We start from the raw sequence: 16,424 nt of genomic DNA, 5'->3' as shown, positions 1-16,424 counted from the left end.
ACTATGGTTTGTTTAGTCTACTTTGTGTTGCAGCAATGCTCTCAAATCTGCTGGCAGATCTATCAGCTCCCACTAATCAACTCTAATTCTGTAAGTGACTTGATGGCAGACCAAAATTAAACGAGGCTGTTGCCTGGTCAAAGTGCTCTCTGCAAGCTGGTGTGATTTCTCAACCACAGAATAAGCAGAAAAATAGAGTGCGGCAGATTTAATAGGTTCCCACATCAGTTATAGGGCTGCAAATAACAATTATCAATTAGCTTTTAAGTCATTAAAATGTCAGAAAAAGATGAAAAATGTCAACCAGTGTCTCCCAAAGTCTAAGATGCTGCTGAAAATGTGTTGTCAACCAACAACCGCGAGGTATTTAGTTTAATATCATGGAGGAGTAAAAGAAACCATAAAATATTCACATTTAAGAAGCTGGAATGAACAAATATTTTTGCATTTCTATCATAAAATAACAAAAAGTTGAATTGATAATCAAAACTATTGACAATTTATTTTCTATCATTTAGCTAATTGTTGCCGATCAGATCCATATTTAATCAACATTTAGGCTCAGAATCATCAGATAACTAATATCAAAGGACTCAATTTGGGCTCGAGGCCATCAAAATTCCCATTTTGAAATTGAAGAGAATTTTAGGTTTCTGTTAAATAATTTAGAATAACGCCTTCAGGAGTAGAACGACAGTGAGGCTTTCACAACAGCTGATGAACCGTCCAGGTTTTCTTCCCCCCCCCCCCCCGCTCCCTTTTATTCATACCGGCGTCTGTCTTCTGTCTCTGCTTTTCCTCGCAGAGCCCAGTTTCGTGTTTGCCGACGTGATCAGAGAAGGGAAAAACAGAGCAGATGGCGAGGACGACAAAATCTACTACTTCTTCACCGAGGTGTCGGTGGAGTACGAGTTCTTTGGCAAGCTGCTCATCCCCAGGGTGGCCCGCGTCTGTAAGGTCAGTACATGTTGTGCACCATCTGCACATACCAGCACTAAACCTCTTTAGCCCCGAACTTCCTGTTGTTTGTCTTTCTCCTTTCCCTCCATCCATCCATTTTCTTCTATAATTAATTGTGTCTCAGACAAACAGGGGCCCAGCTCACATGGACAATAACAAAAAATCTGTTGTAGCGTCGAAACATTTGTTGGACAAGAACCTAAATTCCAAAATACTGTATAACATTACAGTGCAAACAAAAGAACTTTGACAAAAAACACCTGCTAAAACCTCATAAACGTTAGTTAGAATTTATGGTTTATTTGGTGATGTAACAAAAAAACAGATGCCATTTAGACTTTGGCTAGAAAAACAACCCGAACAAATACGTGTCATCTCCCGCAGTGGAAATTACGTCGTTACACAACCGTCCCCCTCTTTTCATTTGTTTTCTCTTAATATCCCCCCGCAGGGCGACCTCGGCGGCCAGCGCACTCTGCAGAAGAAGTGGACGTCCTTCCTGAAAGCCAAGCTGGTGTGCTCCATGCCGGAGCTCAACTTCGTTTTCAACGTCGTGCACGACGTCTTCATCCTGAAGGGGACAGACTTGAGAGACACGGTCATCTACGGTGTCTTCACATCTCAGTGGTCAGTGGTTTGAAGACTTTCAGCTGGGGATGGATGGCGGGGGCGGGGGCGGGAGGGGGAAACGAAGCCAGGATACACTGGGACACTGCAGTAAAATACAGCCTGTTAAATTGTTCTTCTCCTGTTTTTTTCCTCTTCCTCTTCCATCTCCATCATCATCATCTTCATGCCCTCACCCCCCCAGGGGCAATGTGGGACTGTCAGCTGTGTGCGCCTACAACATGATGGCGGTGGAAGAGGTCTTCTCCAAGGGCAAGTACATGCAGAAGGCCACAGTGGAGCAGTCGCACACTAAGTGGGTGCGGTACAACGGCATCACTCCTTCCCCGCGTCCCGGAGCAGTAAGTGCTTTAAACGCAGACTTTAAAAAATACTTCAGTTATATTACTTCCCAGGAAAAATTGGCTTGTCTTACACGATGCCACACAGAACGGCTGTTGTAATAAGTCTCTTTTTTCACCAGTGTATGAACAACCTGATGCGTGAGCAGAACATCAGCAGTTCGCTCCACCTGCCGGACAAAACGCTTCAGTTTGTGAAGGACCACCCGCTGCTGGAGGATCCCGTCCTGCCCATCGGCAACGGGCCTCGCCTCATCACCAAAGACATCAATTACACTCAGATTGTTGTGGAGAGGGTCCGAGCACTGGACAAAAACATATACGACGTCATCTTCACTGGAACAGGTAACAAAGCCTCAGTTAACACTAACTCATGGTAAAATAACATAAATGCAAATCTGACCTGAAATTGTTAAAAAAAAAAAAAAAAAAAAAAAAAATAGGAATAGGAATGTCCTCGTCACTGAGTTTTGAAGTTGTCAAACTCTGAACTTTTATCATATGTGGGTGTTTGGAAGTTTTCATCTTTCAGCTTAAAAAAAAAAAAAATGTCCCCTCGGGGATTAATAAAGTATATACCTACCTACCTACCTACCTTAAACTTTAAAAAACAACACCTAAACTTGTCACTACATATAGAAATTAAAGTCGTGTTTCTAGCGTTGACCTTGGCTGAGTGACATTTTGCCCGTCCTCTTCAGATAAGGGAGTCCTGCACAAGTCGGTGGTGTTCGAAGGAGAAGTTCACATCGTGGAGGAGATCCAGCTCCTGAAGAAGTCTGAATCCATCAAAAACTTAGTGCTGTCCTCAGAGGTCAGTGTGTTGTTGTTGTTGTGTGTGTGTGTGTGTGTGTGTGTGTGTGTGTGTGTGTGTTACACATTTTCAAGGTCAGCTAACTGCATGTTGTTCTTTACATGTCAGGTTTTTTAGAAGACTTGTTTTATGTGTGTTTAAGGGTTCATCTTTGTTGCCTTTAAACTAAGTTAAGCACCAGGTTGCTTTTTCCCCCCATTTGTTAACGTGAATAATCTCGTGCTTCCACAGACACAATCCCTGTACGCTGGTTCAGACTCGGCCGTCGTCCAGTCGCCTACAGCTTTCTGTAGCAGGTATTCGTCCTGTGATGACTGTATCCTTGCGCGAGACCCCTACTGCGCCTGGGACCCTCATACCGCCGCCTGTGTCAATATCTTTGATACTTCCAACCACCAGCTCTGGTAACTACCCAGATTTACCCTCATATCTCCTTTCAGCATACCAGTGTTCCAGCCGTCCATTAAAACCACCATCGAGAGACATCTGTGCCGACACTGCAACCAGTTCGACCTGCTTTACTGTCTCGGCCTCTATAATCTGTCTCCTTGGAGTGTGTGAATATTTTGGACTCATGAAAGTCCTGTTTGTTTTTCAGGAGGCTAATCCAGAGCTTGAACGGTGACGCAGACAGCTGTCCTGCAGGTAGGAGGCGACGTGCTCGATTACAGCCTGATAACATGAACACAGATAAGACGGTTTCACTGTTTTCTCCCCTGAAGCTTCTCAACATCTAATTCAAAGCATGACTAACTGGGTGATGACAAATCATCCAGGATACTGAATGCTCACATTTCATCCTCAGTGTTTGAAAACCTAATATCATTTTTATTTATAATTTTTGTCTGCGTTTTCTAATTGTAAGCTCTGTTGTGTGATTGTTCTCCAGGATACACTGAATTTTCTTGTAACCATCCAAAAGTCATTATTGTGTCCTTTTTTTTGCCGTTGTAGTGTCAGGTCAGTCTCAGAAGGACTACCAGCGTGTCACAGTGAAACCCGGAAGCTCTGCTGAGTTGCCGTGTTTGGTTCGCTCCAACCTCGCCCAGGTGATGTGGAAGTCAAACGGCTCTCTTCTCACCGAGGCCTCTCGCTTCCACCTCATAGCCGAAAACGGGCTCCTCATTTACAGCGTGGGTCCAGAGGATCAGGGTTACTACGAGTGCTGGTCCGTGGAATGGGCCCCCGCTGCCGGGAAGAACTTCAGCCGTCTCCTGGCGGGATACTTCCTGACTCTGGATCTTCCACTCCGACCCCCGCAGCAGGCGGGCCATGCGACCACCACCCTCGGCAGCGGGGAGACATCTGGCACGCATGCGGCTGAAGGTAATCTTAAAACAGACAGAGTCCCGCTCACCTCGGCACTTGCCCCTCCCAGCTACACGACCACAGTCCTCTTCACCCCCCCACCCCAGACCGACTCATCACTAACCCCGCCCCCCAGCAGCACCGTCAAGTTCCAGTCAAAGCAGCTTCTTCCCCCGAACCCCAACGTCCCCCATCCAGACAGCCAGGACCCAGCAGCTGAGTACTTGCAGCACAACAACACCACCGCCCTCCTCTTCCTCTTCCTCCTGTTCTTCCTCCTCTTCCTAGCCGCGCTGGTGTACAACTGCTACATGCAGTATCTGCCGGCGCCTTGCCTGCGTCTCCGAGCCGCTCTGCTGGGCAGTCACAAGAGCGCCCATCAGCCCGAGTACAGGGCCTGTGAGGCCGGTTTTATTGAAGCGTCCGCAACCGACAAAGTCAACATGACAGAGCGGCCGACCCAGAACGGCAGCCAAACCACTCAGAACCTGCGGGCGCTGCGTGACACCGGCTACGAGACCGAGCCGGAGTGCAGCAACGGTCGCATCCCTTCTCACAGCTTCGGAGGCGACAGCTCCTCCCAGGAGAAACCGTTCGACGTGGACTGTGAATCTCAGCCCATCCAGTTCGCGGATGCAGACGAACCTAACTGCTAGCCGTAAGCTTGAGCCTCGGCACGGAGACCGCAGGGGGTCCCGCTCTGTCTGCAGCTGCCCCTGATGTATAAGCCTAAACGGTGTCCAGTGGATAGCGTCGCGTGAAGTTTAATCACGACGAAGCTTACGTGAGGCGTCCCGCTTAGAGCTGTAGAGTTTTCACTCCTGCTGTCTGGTTTAGGGCGTTTAATGTTCGAGGACGCTGCACTCTTTCAGCTTAGCCCAGCAAGAAAAGCTATTTTCTTAAATTCCAAATTGGAAACATTGTTTACCAAATTGGTAAGTTACTGTGATGTTTTCCAAATTGGAGTCGTGTCTCTGCAGCCTGAGTGAAAAATATTCTCTCGCAGCTTTTGCATCTTTTTGTTGCGAAGCAGTGTGTCGTTTATCGGAGGGTAAAAGCTTCAGCGTTGTAGTCATTTTCTCAGGGACGATTCGCTGCGTATGTCGTGGCGCCGTGTTGTCATCCGCAGCGCCCCGTATGTGGGCCTGAAGCTCACCCGGTGGGGTGGCAGAGGGTTTGAAGGTCAGACGAAAAGCGAAAACAGCACGAGGACGACTTGCTGGAAAATATCAAGCCGCCGTCTCCTGAGTGACACTGCTGAGTCTCTTGTGTATTTTATTTCTTTTCCTCCCTGGGAAGTCGACATTCCTACACGGATGTAACGCCTGTGTATTAACCTTCATTTGTCATCCTCCCTCATGTGGTCTGTTAATAACAACAACAAAAACACTGTACAGTATGACATGATGCTTGATATTACAGCCCTGGAAACAATCTGAAGTTGTTTTTTTTTCCTATCTTAATTTTGTTAAGCCTTCTGTATTAGTTCATTATCAGATGATTGTTATTTAAGATGAGTCACATCTGTGGTATTATCTTGTTTGCTGCGTAAGTACTTGTGATCTTCCTTTTGTTTTATTTTATTTATTACAGATGTTTTTTTGTTTTTTTTTATAGATTGTTCATTCGACTCCCTTTCGTCATCCCTTGTTTCCTGTTTTTCTTCAAAACTCTCTTCTTCTCCGTCACTCCCTCTCACAGCCTCCTCTCCTGTCGACACTTCATCCTCCCTGCTCTCCTCTGGCGGTAGCACTCCCTCTGCCCTCCCTCCTTCCTCTTCATCTTCTTCCTCTTCTTCCTCCTCCTCCTCCTCCGAGCTCCACAATGTGGAGACTCGGGAGGCGGAGGTGAGACTGCTGCCTCCCCTGCTGAAGGACCAGGCCTGGGGGGTTCACGCCCAGGAGTCCTTCCTCCTCTTCTGCCTCGCCCTGGGTGAGTGGTGCCTGTGACACCGAACCCTCCTTCAGAAACACCTGCTCGGCTTGGAAATCTCTTCCTCTCTTTCTAACCCATCACTCATCCTCTCATCTCTCTACACCTCGCATGTCAGCGTCACCCAAACCTTGACTAACTGGGCGTGAGTGTGTTCCCGGATTTCTTTGTAAAAAGCCCCCCCCCCCCCCCTTTTCTTTATTTTTTTATGTGTCTTGACTTGTAGAGATCTTTTGATCTCCATTTTTAGGAGTCTTTCAATGGGTGAATGTTAAGCAAGACAAACTTGGGATTCCTTGTTCAACTGTCAATCTCTCACTGATCAGATCATCTCAGTTCTCACTTCGATGTCAACAAAAGGTACAGTTGTGTGAATATTGTTGTATAACCACAGTAAACATGTAAAGTTTAGAAGAAATGGATCCTTCCTGTTCAGGATGTAAAGAAGCTCTCCTCAGAACAAATTATAAAACGCTCAACTGTCTTGCATCTCAAGACTTTATCTGGATATTTTTTGTGCCTGCAAACAAATGTAAATATATTTGTATATATGGAAAAATACCTTTTGAAGATGTACATAAATCTAGGGGGCATTTTGGGGCTTTGGCTCTTGTTAGGGAGGTGAAATAAACCTTTTCAACACTGGTTTGTTTTACGTTTTTGAGTTCGGTCGTCGTTTTTGTAGGCAAAAGTAGAGAAAACTTCTGTGTTTGTGCTGCTTGAAACTAATGAGAAAAAAGGATGAGTTCTTTTTTTGCACATAATTTCATCTATGCATGTGTAATCAAACCTCTACAAGTCCTCTCTGAAACGGAACCCTACAAACGGACCGACTAAAGGCAAGTATTCCCCGTTTCATGTCTGGACAATCAGCGGTCAACACGAAGTCCAACTCTTGTCCCGCAGGTCCCAGTGATGTCCACATTCACTGGCTGATAAACGGACACACTCTGGACACCCCCATCATGGAGCACCGCCGGCCGCTGGGTCAGAGGGAGGTACTGGTGAGCAGCTGGCTCCGAGAGGGGCCGCTGATCAAGGACGCCCGTTACCACTGTGTTGCCGAGGCCAGCACAGGAAATGACATGTCTGAGGTGGACCTGCGCCTCACTATTGGAGGTATCTGGGCCTGGTTTTTGTGTGGCTGTGAAAATCTCCAGAGTTACATGGTGATCAGAGTCCTGCATGCGGAGTGGTCGTGGCGTAATTTGGTTTTATAATCCGTGCAGAGATGGATAATTGAAATGGTTTATAGCATAAAAGATGTTGTTGTTCGACAGATGAGGAGAACATTCCATCCAGAGATTTGAACCAATGGAGAGGTGCGCTCACTGAGCACGAGCAGCTGCTAAAAAGATGGGAGAAGGCCTGGGTAGGTCTCTGTTCTTTGAGAGTGCCGTGATCATGCTGTTGCCTGGATTGAACTTCATGGTGTGCACCAGTTTTAGTCTGCTCTGCATGTTTGGTTTTAGGTGTGTAGTGAACTCTCTGCCCGATTGAGTTTGTTTTTTCTTGCAGAAAAAGCAGAGCAGAAAGTACAAAGTCCAGATTTATTGGAGCAACGGCAAATAATCACGAATACAAAGCAGAAGCCAGATGATTTATATTCCATAAAATAAACAGCTTTAGTGCTCTACGTGACTTTTACTCTACCTTTTTTTTTTTTTTCAGTCTGAATGAAAGCTTTGCAAAACAGCCTTCTGGAAACTTTGAAGTATTCAGATAAATAAATCACTTGCAGTTCCTTTAACTTCATTACATCTAACTGCATTTTCTGAACTACGTGATCTATTAACCACATGCAGCTAATTCTGTTGGGCATAACTCAACACTTACATGTTCCCTTAAAAGGATTTCTAAGGAGATTTTCCCCCTAAAATATAAGCCCAAGTCTCCAGACCTTTATCACAAAACTTTTTGAATTTCTTATTGTAGCAAATCATTTGTTCATTAGATATAGATTAGAGTTTACCTCACATTTCTTTATCCTATACCTTCTTTCTTTTTCCCATTTAGGTTATCTAACAGATATTAGAGTTTTCTTCCAATAGTCAAGTTTACGTTTGTTATGTGTGGATTCAGATGTACTATTTGCGAAGTTATGAAGTCTTCGTTTAAACTGAAAAACACAGATTTCCTCACTGCAAAGCCGTTTCCAAATAATAAACTGGCTTAACTTGAGCCAGATAGTTTGACTGAATTACTATTCAGATTCATGAGTGAATTGCTGATAAAATCGAAGATGTTGGCAACGCTTTTTACAAATCTTGTATTATTACCACTTAACATAATTTTCCTTTCTAATACTGAATGACGGTTTCTTGTGGCTTTACGTGCCTTTTGATGAGTTTTTAGCGCATCAATCCCAACAACATCTCGCCCAACAACATCTCTCCCCTGCAGGAAAGCTGTGACGGCCACAGAGCTCTGTGAGGATTCAGCTGAATCTGGTTGTGAACATCAGCCCAGGTGGACCACATCTTTGACACTCACAAACAGATGGAATATAATGTCCCAGTGTCACCTCTTACACGGGCATTTGATGGACCATGAAGTAAAAACAAACAGCACCTGCTTCCTGCAGGGGCTCACCTGGTTGCGATGATGGTGTTGGGACTCCTACCAAAAACCTTACGAGGAGATGAAGCTCATCGGTTTACCTCAGTCTGAGGCTGCATTTATACTATCTGTTATTTTTATTGATGAAAACAAACATCCTGAAAGCAGTGCTTGTATGGAATAACTGTCTGTATATGGGGAATGCTGATCATCAGCGTGTCAGGAAGTGAAGCAGCGTCTGTGGCCGTCCACACCTGTTTATAGTGTGATTGATCTTGAGATGTTCGCACCTTCACTGCCTTTAAAAGACTCCATCTGTTTGGTCCTTCACAGCTACCTTGCAGTTTGACATTTTCACTTGAGATTATAGTGTCTTTGATCTTCTTTTTCCTCCCAGAGAGTCAAAGCTTACTCAGGATTTGACTGCATTGACGGAGCTGCTGTGGTTCGTAAATATATTTTTAAAAACCACAGTACACCGGTCATGTTTGACGTTAAGAAAGATTATACAACCACAAAGTGAAATTCGGATTAAAAACCCAGCAATCAATGGAATTTATTCCAAGTATAACAAATTGAATTGTTAAAGACTCTTTCTGTCTGCAGCTGTTTTCTTCACATTAAAACTGTGACTCTTTGACTCTGGAGTAGAAATAAACGGTTTGTTTTATGCATCACATTCCTGTCATTCCTGATATTAGATCATCTTTTAAAATATTTACAAACCTCTTTCGACCATATATAAAACTGAAGTGGTGCGTCAGCCTTTTCCACAGAAACAACTTTCTACCATCTGAATTATTTACAAACCTCCAGAAAGCACCAATGACCATTTCTGTTTGGAAGTCAGTTGTGGCATTTGCACAAAATATAACAGTTTCACTAAAAGATGTAGGTTTTAAACCAAATCTCAGCCTATGGTTTGTAGATTTACAGACTAATAGGGATTTAGTTATAATATATTATAATCTTTCAAACATAATCTGTTAAATGTTACATTCATGTTATTTAATGCATGTGAAAAAAAAATTAAACCCTAAATTTGGTTCTCCTGCACCTCAGCATGAGCTATAAGAATTTCGTTTTCATTGTGCCATCTGCAACAACTTGAGCCACTGCGCCCTCTTGTGACCAAGTAAAGGAACATCAGCAAAACAGAAAAACTACATGACTCCACAGTGTCATCTAAATACAGCAAACACACTGACACCCGTCTGAGAATATCTGACCACACATTAACGTTAATTAGAGCCATATTTATTTTCATTGAACACTATCTGAAAACTTGCTATCTGATTGGTCTATTATATCCTGCTTTCTGATTGGTCTATTCTACCCTGCTATCTGATTGGTCTATTCTACCCTGCTATCTGATTGGTCTATTCTAACCTGCTCTCTGATTGGTCTATTCTAGCCTGCTTTCTGATTCTACACCACACAACATAACTCTCGTCAGGGCTCTGAACACAGTGAGGTCCTTACAACAGAAACTTGCAAAGACATAGATCATCTGACCTGCCTATCATGTTCAGGTTTGTACCATAAAACATTTCATCATCAATAAGCAACATGCCAACACATACAAATCTGTCTAGCTGTCTCAGCAGCAGCAGCTTGTTCATATAGCTCTTATATCATATAACCTGCAGCTGCTTTGTATTTTAAGCGTATAAGTGTAAACCTCAATATTTCAGACTGATGAGCTGACACTGTTTATTCACCCAAATATGTTGCTCTCTAAAATGTACAGACCAGACACAATGTTAAATTAAATCTAAGTATGTTTAATAGAAACAACCTCTTTTTACAGCTTTTTTGCTGGATGTAAAACTACAGTGTGTGTCCAGATGTAAAACTACAGTGTGTCCGTGTCCAGATGTAAAACTACAGTGTGTCCGTGTCCAGATGTAAAACCTGAGCTACAGAAGGAGCAGATCAATAAATGAGTAGAGGTAATTACAGGAGATAACTGCTCTGAAGGTCTTGCATGTCGGTGAAACAGAAAACCTATCAGCATAAAGTGGTGTCGTCACAGAGGAGGTTCTGACCCGGTGCCGCCGGAGAAGAGCAGCAGCAGCGCCTCACTCAGGAAACCGCAGCGTCATTAAGGTGAGCCTAAATATCACGTGACATCGCAGCTTCAACAACTTCGACAAGCAACACAAAGGTGAGATTCATGCTTCTTAGAGTGTTTTCAGTAGTTTTGGTTTTACTAGAAAACAATGAAGACATTATGTTGTTGTTTTTTCCGACAAATGTACGTCTGCTTTTATAGCGTTAGTTAATGTTACAGAAGTCAAGTTAGAAGTTAGAAGACTGCTTACCTGAACTCACCTGTACTGGTCTTCATGTCTCTTTCAGTAGTTCTGGGGGTTGTAGTTTTAATATAAAAAAAAAAAACAACTGACCCGCACAGCTTTTAAAACTACACTCATATTTCTTTGTGCTGAATGGTGCTGATATTTTGGCATTTCATTTTATTTTGCATTAAATGAAAACCAGTGAAAACACCAAAATTGCGCTTCGCTCATACATTTCACTTGTACCTATAAATATTGTATACAAGATGCGAGTGCCAGGAGTCACTATAAAGTGGAATAAGTTTAATACCATATCACAACTTTGATGTGTCTTAGCATGCAAGATTGGTACCTAATAAATACTTCACATGTTGCATAGAGTTGAAAGAACGAGGCTGTCCACCGTGTAAAGTTGAGGAGCCGTTGCCATGTAAATGTAGATTAGACTATTAGATTAAAGATTCATCATAGATTTATTGTGACACTACATATCCAACTATTTAAATATCCCCAGTGGATATACGCTGTGTTGCTGTCATATGACAGATATAACGTCAGAGCTACAGTGATTGGTCAATTTATTGAATCAAACTATCAGTTAAAGTCATTATTATATCTTTATATTCTCTTCTGTTTCTTAGGCTAATATTTGTGCATTATATTATGTACAGTATGTATACAGTGTCGTTTTTTAAAAATGTTATATCTCTAATGTCTTTAATTTTTTTTACCCTATTCTCTACTACTATTTTACATTTTACATACTTTCTTCTTGCCTCTGTCCATCTCAGTGATGTAACACCTTAATATTATGAGCAAGCACACCTCGTCCGTATTATTGCTCTCTTTATTTACCAAGGAGATTTAATTAGTTATGGTAATTACCAATTTGTTTATTGATTTAAAAAAAAAAATCGATAAACATGATTTTATAAGTTGATCTATCGAAGTGACTTGGATGGCATGTGCAGTGTAAGGTTAGTGGCTGCACACACAAACACACTCATGCGTATGTGAGCCTCTTGTGCTTCCACTGCTTTTTAATGAACCATTCACAGAAAGCGATGCCCCAGACATGATTATGAAAATCAGCTCTCAAGGCTGTGGATGTTATTGTCCACACAGGAAATTCTTACATCACTCTGTTCCCTTCAAGCAGGGCTATCAATATTATTTCCTTCTGCCATTCATTTTATTGTGCTTTGCTGAGATTTTAAGAAACATGACACACGATTTTATAACCACAGGCAACAGTGTTATTGAAATACAGTCGCATACAGGCCTGGTATTAGCCCATTAATGTAGGGCAGGAAAATGACACTCTTGAAATTTCATTCAGTGGGAACATAATGTGAACCAGATGTTGCATAATCTTTATTTATGTTTTCATCAAATGTAGAGGTGACCCTGATCCACATCATCTACATTAGATGCAATGTATGGCCTTTAAATTTGATGCCATCATTCAATGAATTGTAACTAAAGTCATAGCAGGATGTAACCGACAGCTAAAACTAATTAATGACTGTGACAACTTCAATTATTCTGAAGGCTCATTTGCAGTTAGTGGTTTTTGTTTGACAAAATTGGAAGTCATTTTATTATGACTGTGGTTTTGTGAATGTAAATCAATAAGGATGATTTTATTATTGATTCTGCATCTGTATTTTAACAAAAATCGGCCTTGCTTCCTTTTTTACAACTAGTTAAGTTCTCTTCATTCCTTTTGCAAACAGTCTGCGACATTGCGCGTATTTTTTGGTACTTATTCTTACTACTTTACATTAGGTCATAATCTTAATTTGGTTTACGACCAAATAGCTTAAAAAATGGTGACATTTCCATCAGCTTTAGCTCTGTTTTATAATAATTTGTAAATGCCAATTAAGATGGGAAATATGCTAAACGTGTAAACATAAATCGCCTTGCACTGTTTTTTCCAAGCGGATTAGAGCACCTCAACCTTTAACATGCAGTACGTTAAATCCAAAATGTATTGTCTGTTTAGTTAATTAACTCGCGTGCCTGGTTGTTGTCGGGACTCTTCATAAGTCCTCTGGCTGTTTCTTTGTTTAGAGTTTGATGTGGGAAACCGGAGCGCTGTATTGACGGGTTTGTGTCATTATCTATTCAAAATCAGTTTAACTTTGGAGACATGGAATAATGTCACTGATACAAAACCTTGTTGCAGCAGTTATGTAACAAAGGAAACTTTCCCTAAAAGGTGGTTTGTAGTTTTCCCGGCAGCAATTGAAGAGGGCATATTAGTTGTCTGGGGAGGTGACATGAGCGGGAGGCTGTGGCTCAGACGGTAGAGTGGGTTGCACACTAATCAGGAGGTTGGTGGCTCAATCCCCAGCTCCTCCTGTCCACATGCCCAAGCGTCCTCGAGCAAGACACTGAACCCTAAGTTGCTCCCGATCGTGTACCATCAGTGTGTGAATGTGCTCCTGATGGCAGCACCCTGCATGGTGATCTGTCTCATTAGTATGTGAATAGGAAACCATGTTAAAGCGCTTTGAGACCAAAAGGTGATAAAGCGCTATACAAGTACAGACCATTTAGCATGACGAACAGTCCCGGCCTAACTTGGGGATTTTTGACTTTTGTGGGGAAAAGCAGCAGTTGAGATAAAGAGATAAAATGACAAATAAATGAAATGCTCTTAAGAATATCTCTCATAATTTTTTGTCATTTGTACTGTATAGTCATGTTTTATTGTGAACGTCTCCTCAAACATTACAAACATCACAAGCCAAACCTTTGATGCTTGTCATTGCTGTTGTATTTTTTGATAATCACAGAAAACGGTCACATTTTACCACTTGCATGTGTCTGCCCTTTCTGTAACATTGGTTATTTTGCTTCTAGCTACTCTGAAAATAACTCTTGCTTTTTTGAATGTTTTTGGTAACCTGGCAACAGTAGTCAAGTGGAGGAGTGTCTGCTGCTTTCCTTGCCAATGGATGCTCTTTTCCTCTGTTTCCCCTTTCTCATTTGCTCCGAATGTATGTCTGAAAAATGGCATCGAAAAATGATATTAAATCAGTGGTTTAATTGCAATGGAACAAACGCTCTTACTTACCACGAGTCATTATTCTTTCATCTGTTAAATGCTTTGAGCTCAGGGTGTGTTTTCTTAGTTAATGCACAAGATTTATGAAATTAGTGGAAGATACGTTAATGGTGATATAATCAGAGAACTCTTATTTTGAAAGTTTTACTTTGGGCTGTTGAAATGTTACAAATAGTTTGTTAGTTTGTTTGGAAAAGGAACCGTCCATCCATCCATTATCTATACCCGCTTTATCCTGAACAGGTTCACGGGGGGGCTGCAGCCTATCCCAGCTCACTTTGGGGCGAAGGCAGGGTTCACCCTGGACAGGTCACCAGCTAGAAAAGAAACCTTTAAATCTTTTTAATAAGCAGGCAGATCATGTCTGTAATTTATTATTTATGAGATGCTGCGTGCCCTGTTGACTTATGGCCCCACTTTACAACATACAGGAAGCTCCACACTGTGGCCTGTGTGCCCTACTGCAACACCAACCCCTGCTGAGCATCAGTCAATACAGTGTCAGTCAATAAGTGGGAAACGCTCCTAGTGACCAGCTCATCATTGTTCATTCTAGCAGCAGCAGCAGATGTTCCACATATTCCTGCCGCTTACTTTAAGCTCAGCCCTCTTGTTCTTCTCTCCACAGTGAAACAGTGGGTCGGTCCGCGGTGCCTCAAGATCTCAGCCTTACTAGACACCCGTTTGCAGAACACTACAGAGCGTGAGTAGAACTTTTTGCACCTCTGTCGACGTGGCTGCACAGTACTCAATTAATCTTCTGCAAACTTTTCCCACTGCTAGATTTAGTTGATATCAGTAGCATGGGGTGATGATTACATGTTGGGTATATATGTGAATAAATACATAGAGTGCTAATAGCTGTATTAATATTAAATGAGGAGGCAGAAATTCCCTCCAAGGTAGTCCGAATGAAGATAATTTTTTTCTGGACATAAGAAACACTTTCTATTACCACTTTCCCACTGCTTCCTGCATCCTGTTTCAAAACACAGCAGCTGTCAGTCATTGTTGTAACTTCTTGATTGTTGATCCTGGACCTGATAGTGACTGATTCATGGGGTTTGGGATTAGCTGGGGGTCTCCCATCTGCCATTGTAATGCAGGCTTTGCAGAATGCAGCACATTATCTTTTAAAACAAAAATCCTGTAAAAGGGTCTTAAGATAGCTGCACACATGATGCAAGGCAAAAGCTAAACGAGAAGAATTTATCTCAGAACATGATTCCTGGACAGATTTTTTTTTATATACATTTCCTTCTAACCATAGACTGTATAAAAGTGGCTGTAGATTCCGGGTATGAAAATTGAGGCCAGTGGGGAAGCTTCTTAAGCTGCAATACCACCAAGGGCCACAAGGACTTGGATCTAAAAAGCCTCTGACTCCACAGACTCCCATTCAACTTGTCTCATGAAATACAAAGTCAATACATTTTTTGAACAAGTCATTTTGGTGTTATTAGCGAAAATCCCTCTTTCTTATTAGTTTTTAGCCGTGTTTTTGGGGGCGTGTCTGTTTGATTGACAGGCCTGTAGTGCAGTCAGATTTCTGCTATCGGTTGGCAGGATGTAGTATCGTCAGGTTTCCAATCAGATTGAGTCAGTCATAAGCAACAGAGGTTTGCTTCGTGCTTTTACTTTTTATATATTTTTTTTTAACAATCTCTTTCTCTTACTAAGAACCAGTGAGTTTGGGGAAATTAAACAAACTCTTATGTTAGGGGACATAAAATTGGAGGGTGAATGCTTTGATGTCAAACCTGAAGTCTGTCCTTGTTCGTGCTTAACCAGTAATGTTTGCTGATAATTTAAACAGTTTGTCAGTTGCTAAATATTTTTGGTAGCGTCAAATAATTTGATTAAAACAGACAAAGGGTGACATTATATTATATGATTGAATTACCCCAAGAAAAATATGATAAGAGCATATATATTGTCGTGCTATTAATAAAATCCTAACCAAATAGAATGTATTAGGAGGGTAATTATGTATGTTCAGATGGAAAATGTTCAATGTCCAAAAATATCTGCCAGCTCAAAAATATATTTCTTGTTCTTGTGCATTTATACTATCTGCCCTCACACAAATAAACAGTAAATTACTAATTAAATGTGTAGGTGGTAACTGTTCCCATGAATGTGGAGGGAAAAAAAAAAGGTGATGATGGTGACAATCAAAAACAGGGGGGTGTCATTATGTCTTCTATTTAATGTCCTGCACGTTCTCCTTGTTTTTCTTTTCTGCAAACAGAACACAGACTGATTAAATCATGCAAACATCTCATATGTGAGGAAGTACGTAGCGTTTTCCGAGGGTAGTGAAGAGAAAACAAAATGTACACCTGTGTCTGGAATGGTCTCTTCCACTATTCTGCAAGCCTCCCCTGAATGAGTCATCCAGCCGGCTCCTCATTGGATAAGACCATGCCATCCCTAGGGATTGCCTTGCAGAGGCAGAAAGGCCTTGCTTCCATTCACAGAAACACTGGTATGCAAGCCTGCTATTT

General features: G+C 42.1%; 1 protein-coding gene across 4 annotated transcripts in view; it reads left to right on the top strand.

Annotated features, from left to right (window-relative positions):
* Positions 1-9,213, top strand: part of sema4d (sema domain, immunoglobulin domain (Ig), transmembrane domain (TM) and short cytoplasmic domain, (semaphorin) 4D) — a 32,545-nt gene extending 23,332 nt beyond the window's left edge. For 2 of the 4 annotated variants that reach the window (XM_069170872.1, XM_069170890.1), the window contains 8 exons: positions 806-957; positions 1,412-1,587; positions 1,772-1,928; positions 2,051-2,273; positions 2,630-2,742; positions 2,974-3,146; positions 3,341-3,387; positions 3,697-5,708. In XM_069170872.1, coding sequence (XP_069026973.1) covers positions 806-957; positions 1,412-1,587; positions 1,772-1,928; positions 2,051-2,273; positions 2,630-2,742; positions 2,974-3,146; positions 3,341-3,387; positions 3,697-4,706 — 2,051 coding nt within the window. In that variant the 3' untranslated portion in view covers positions 4,707-5,708. Of the gene's footprint in view, positions 1-805; positions 958-1,411; positions 1,588-1,771; positions 1,929-2,050; positions 2,274-2,629; positions 2,743-2,973; positions 3,147-3,340; positions 3,388-3,696; positions 5,709-5,751; positions 5,983-6,888; positions 7,102-7,262; positions 7,355-8,385 lie in introns of those variants that run through there. The other 2 variants (XM_069170881.1, XM_069170901.1) reach the window with 2 other exon arrangements.
* The last annotated feature ends 7,211 nt before the right edge of the window (positions 9,214-16,424 follow it).

The sequence above is a fragment of the Embiotoca jacksoni genome, unplaced genomic scaffold (assembly GCF_022577435.1).
Source record: "Embiotoca jacksoni isolate LCO1_2020_lvr unplaced genomic scaffold, fEmbJac1.0.p SCAF_10, whole genome shotgun sequence".
Taxonomy (NCBI): Eukaryota; Metazoa; Chordata; class Actinopteri; family Embiotocidae; genus Embiotoca; species Embiotoca jacksoni.
Note: the sequence above shows the minus strand (reverse complement) of the source record. Positions and strands in the feature narration are given on the sequence as shown.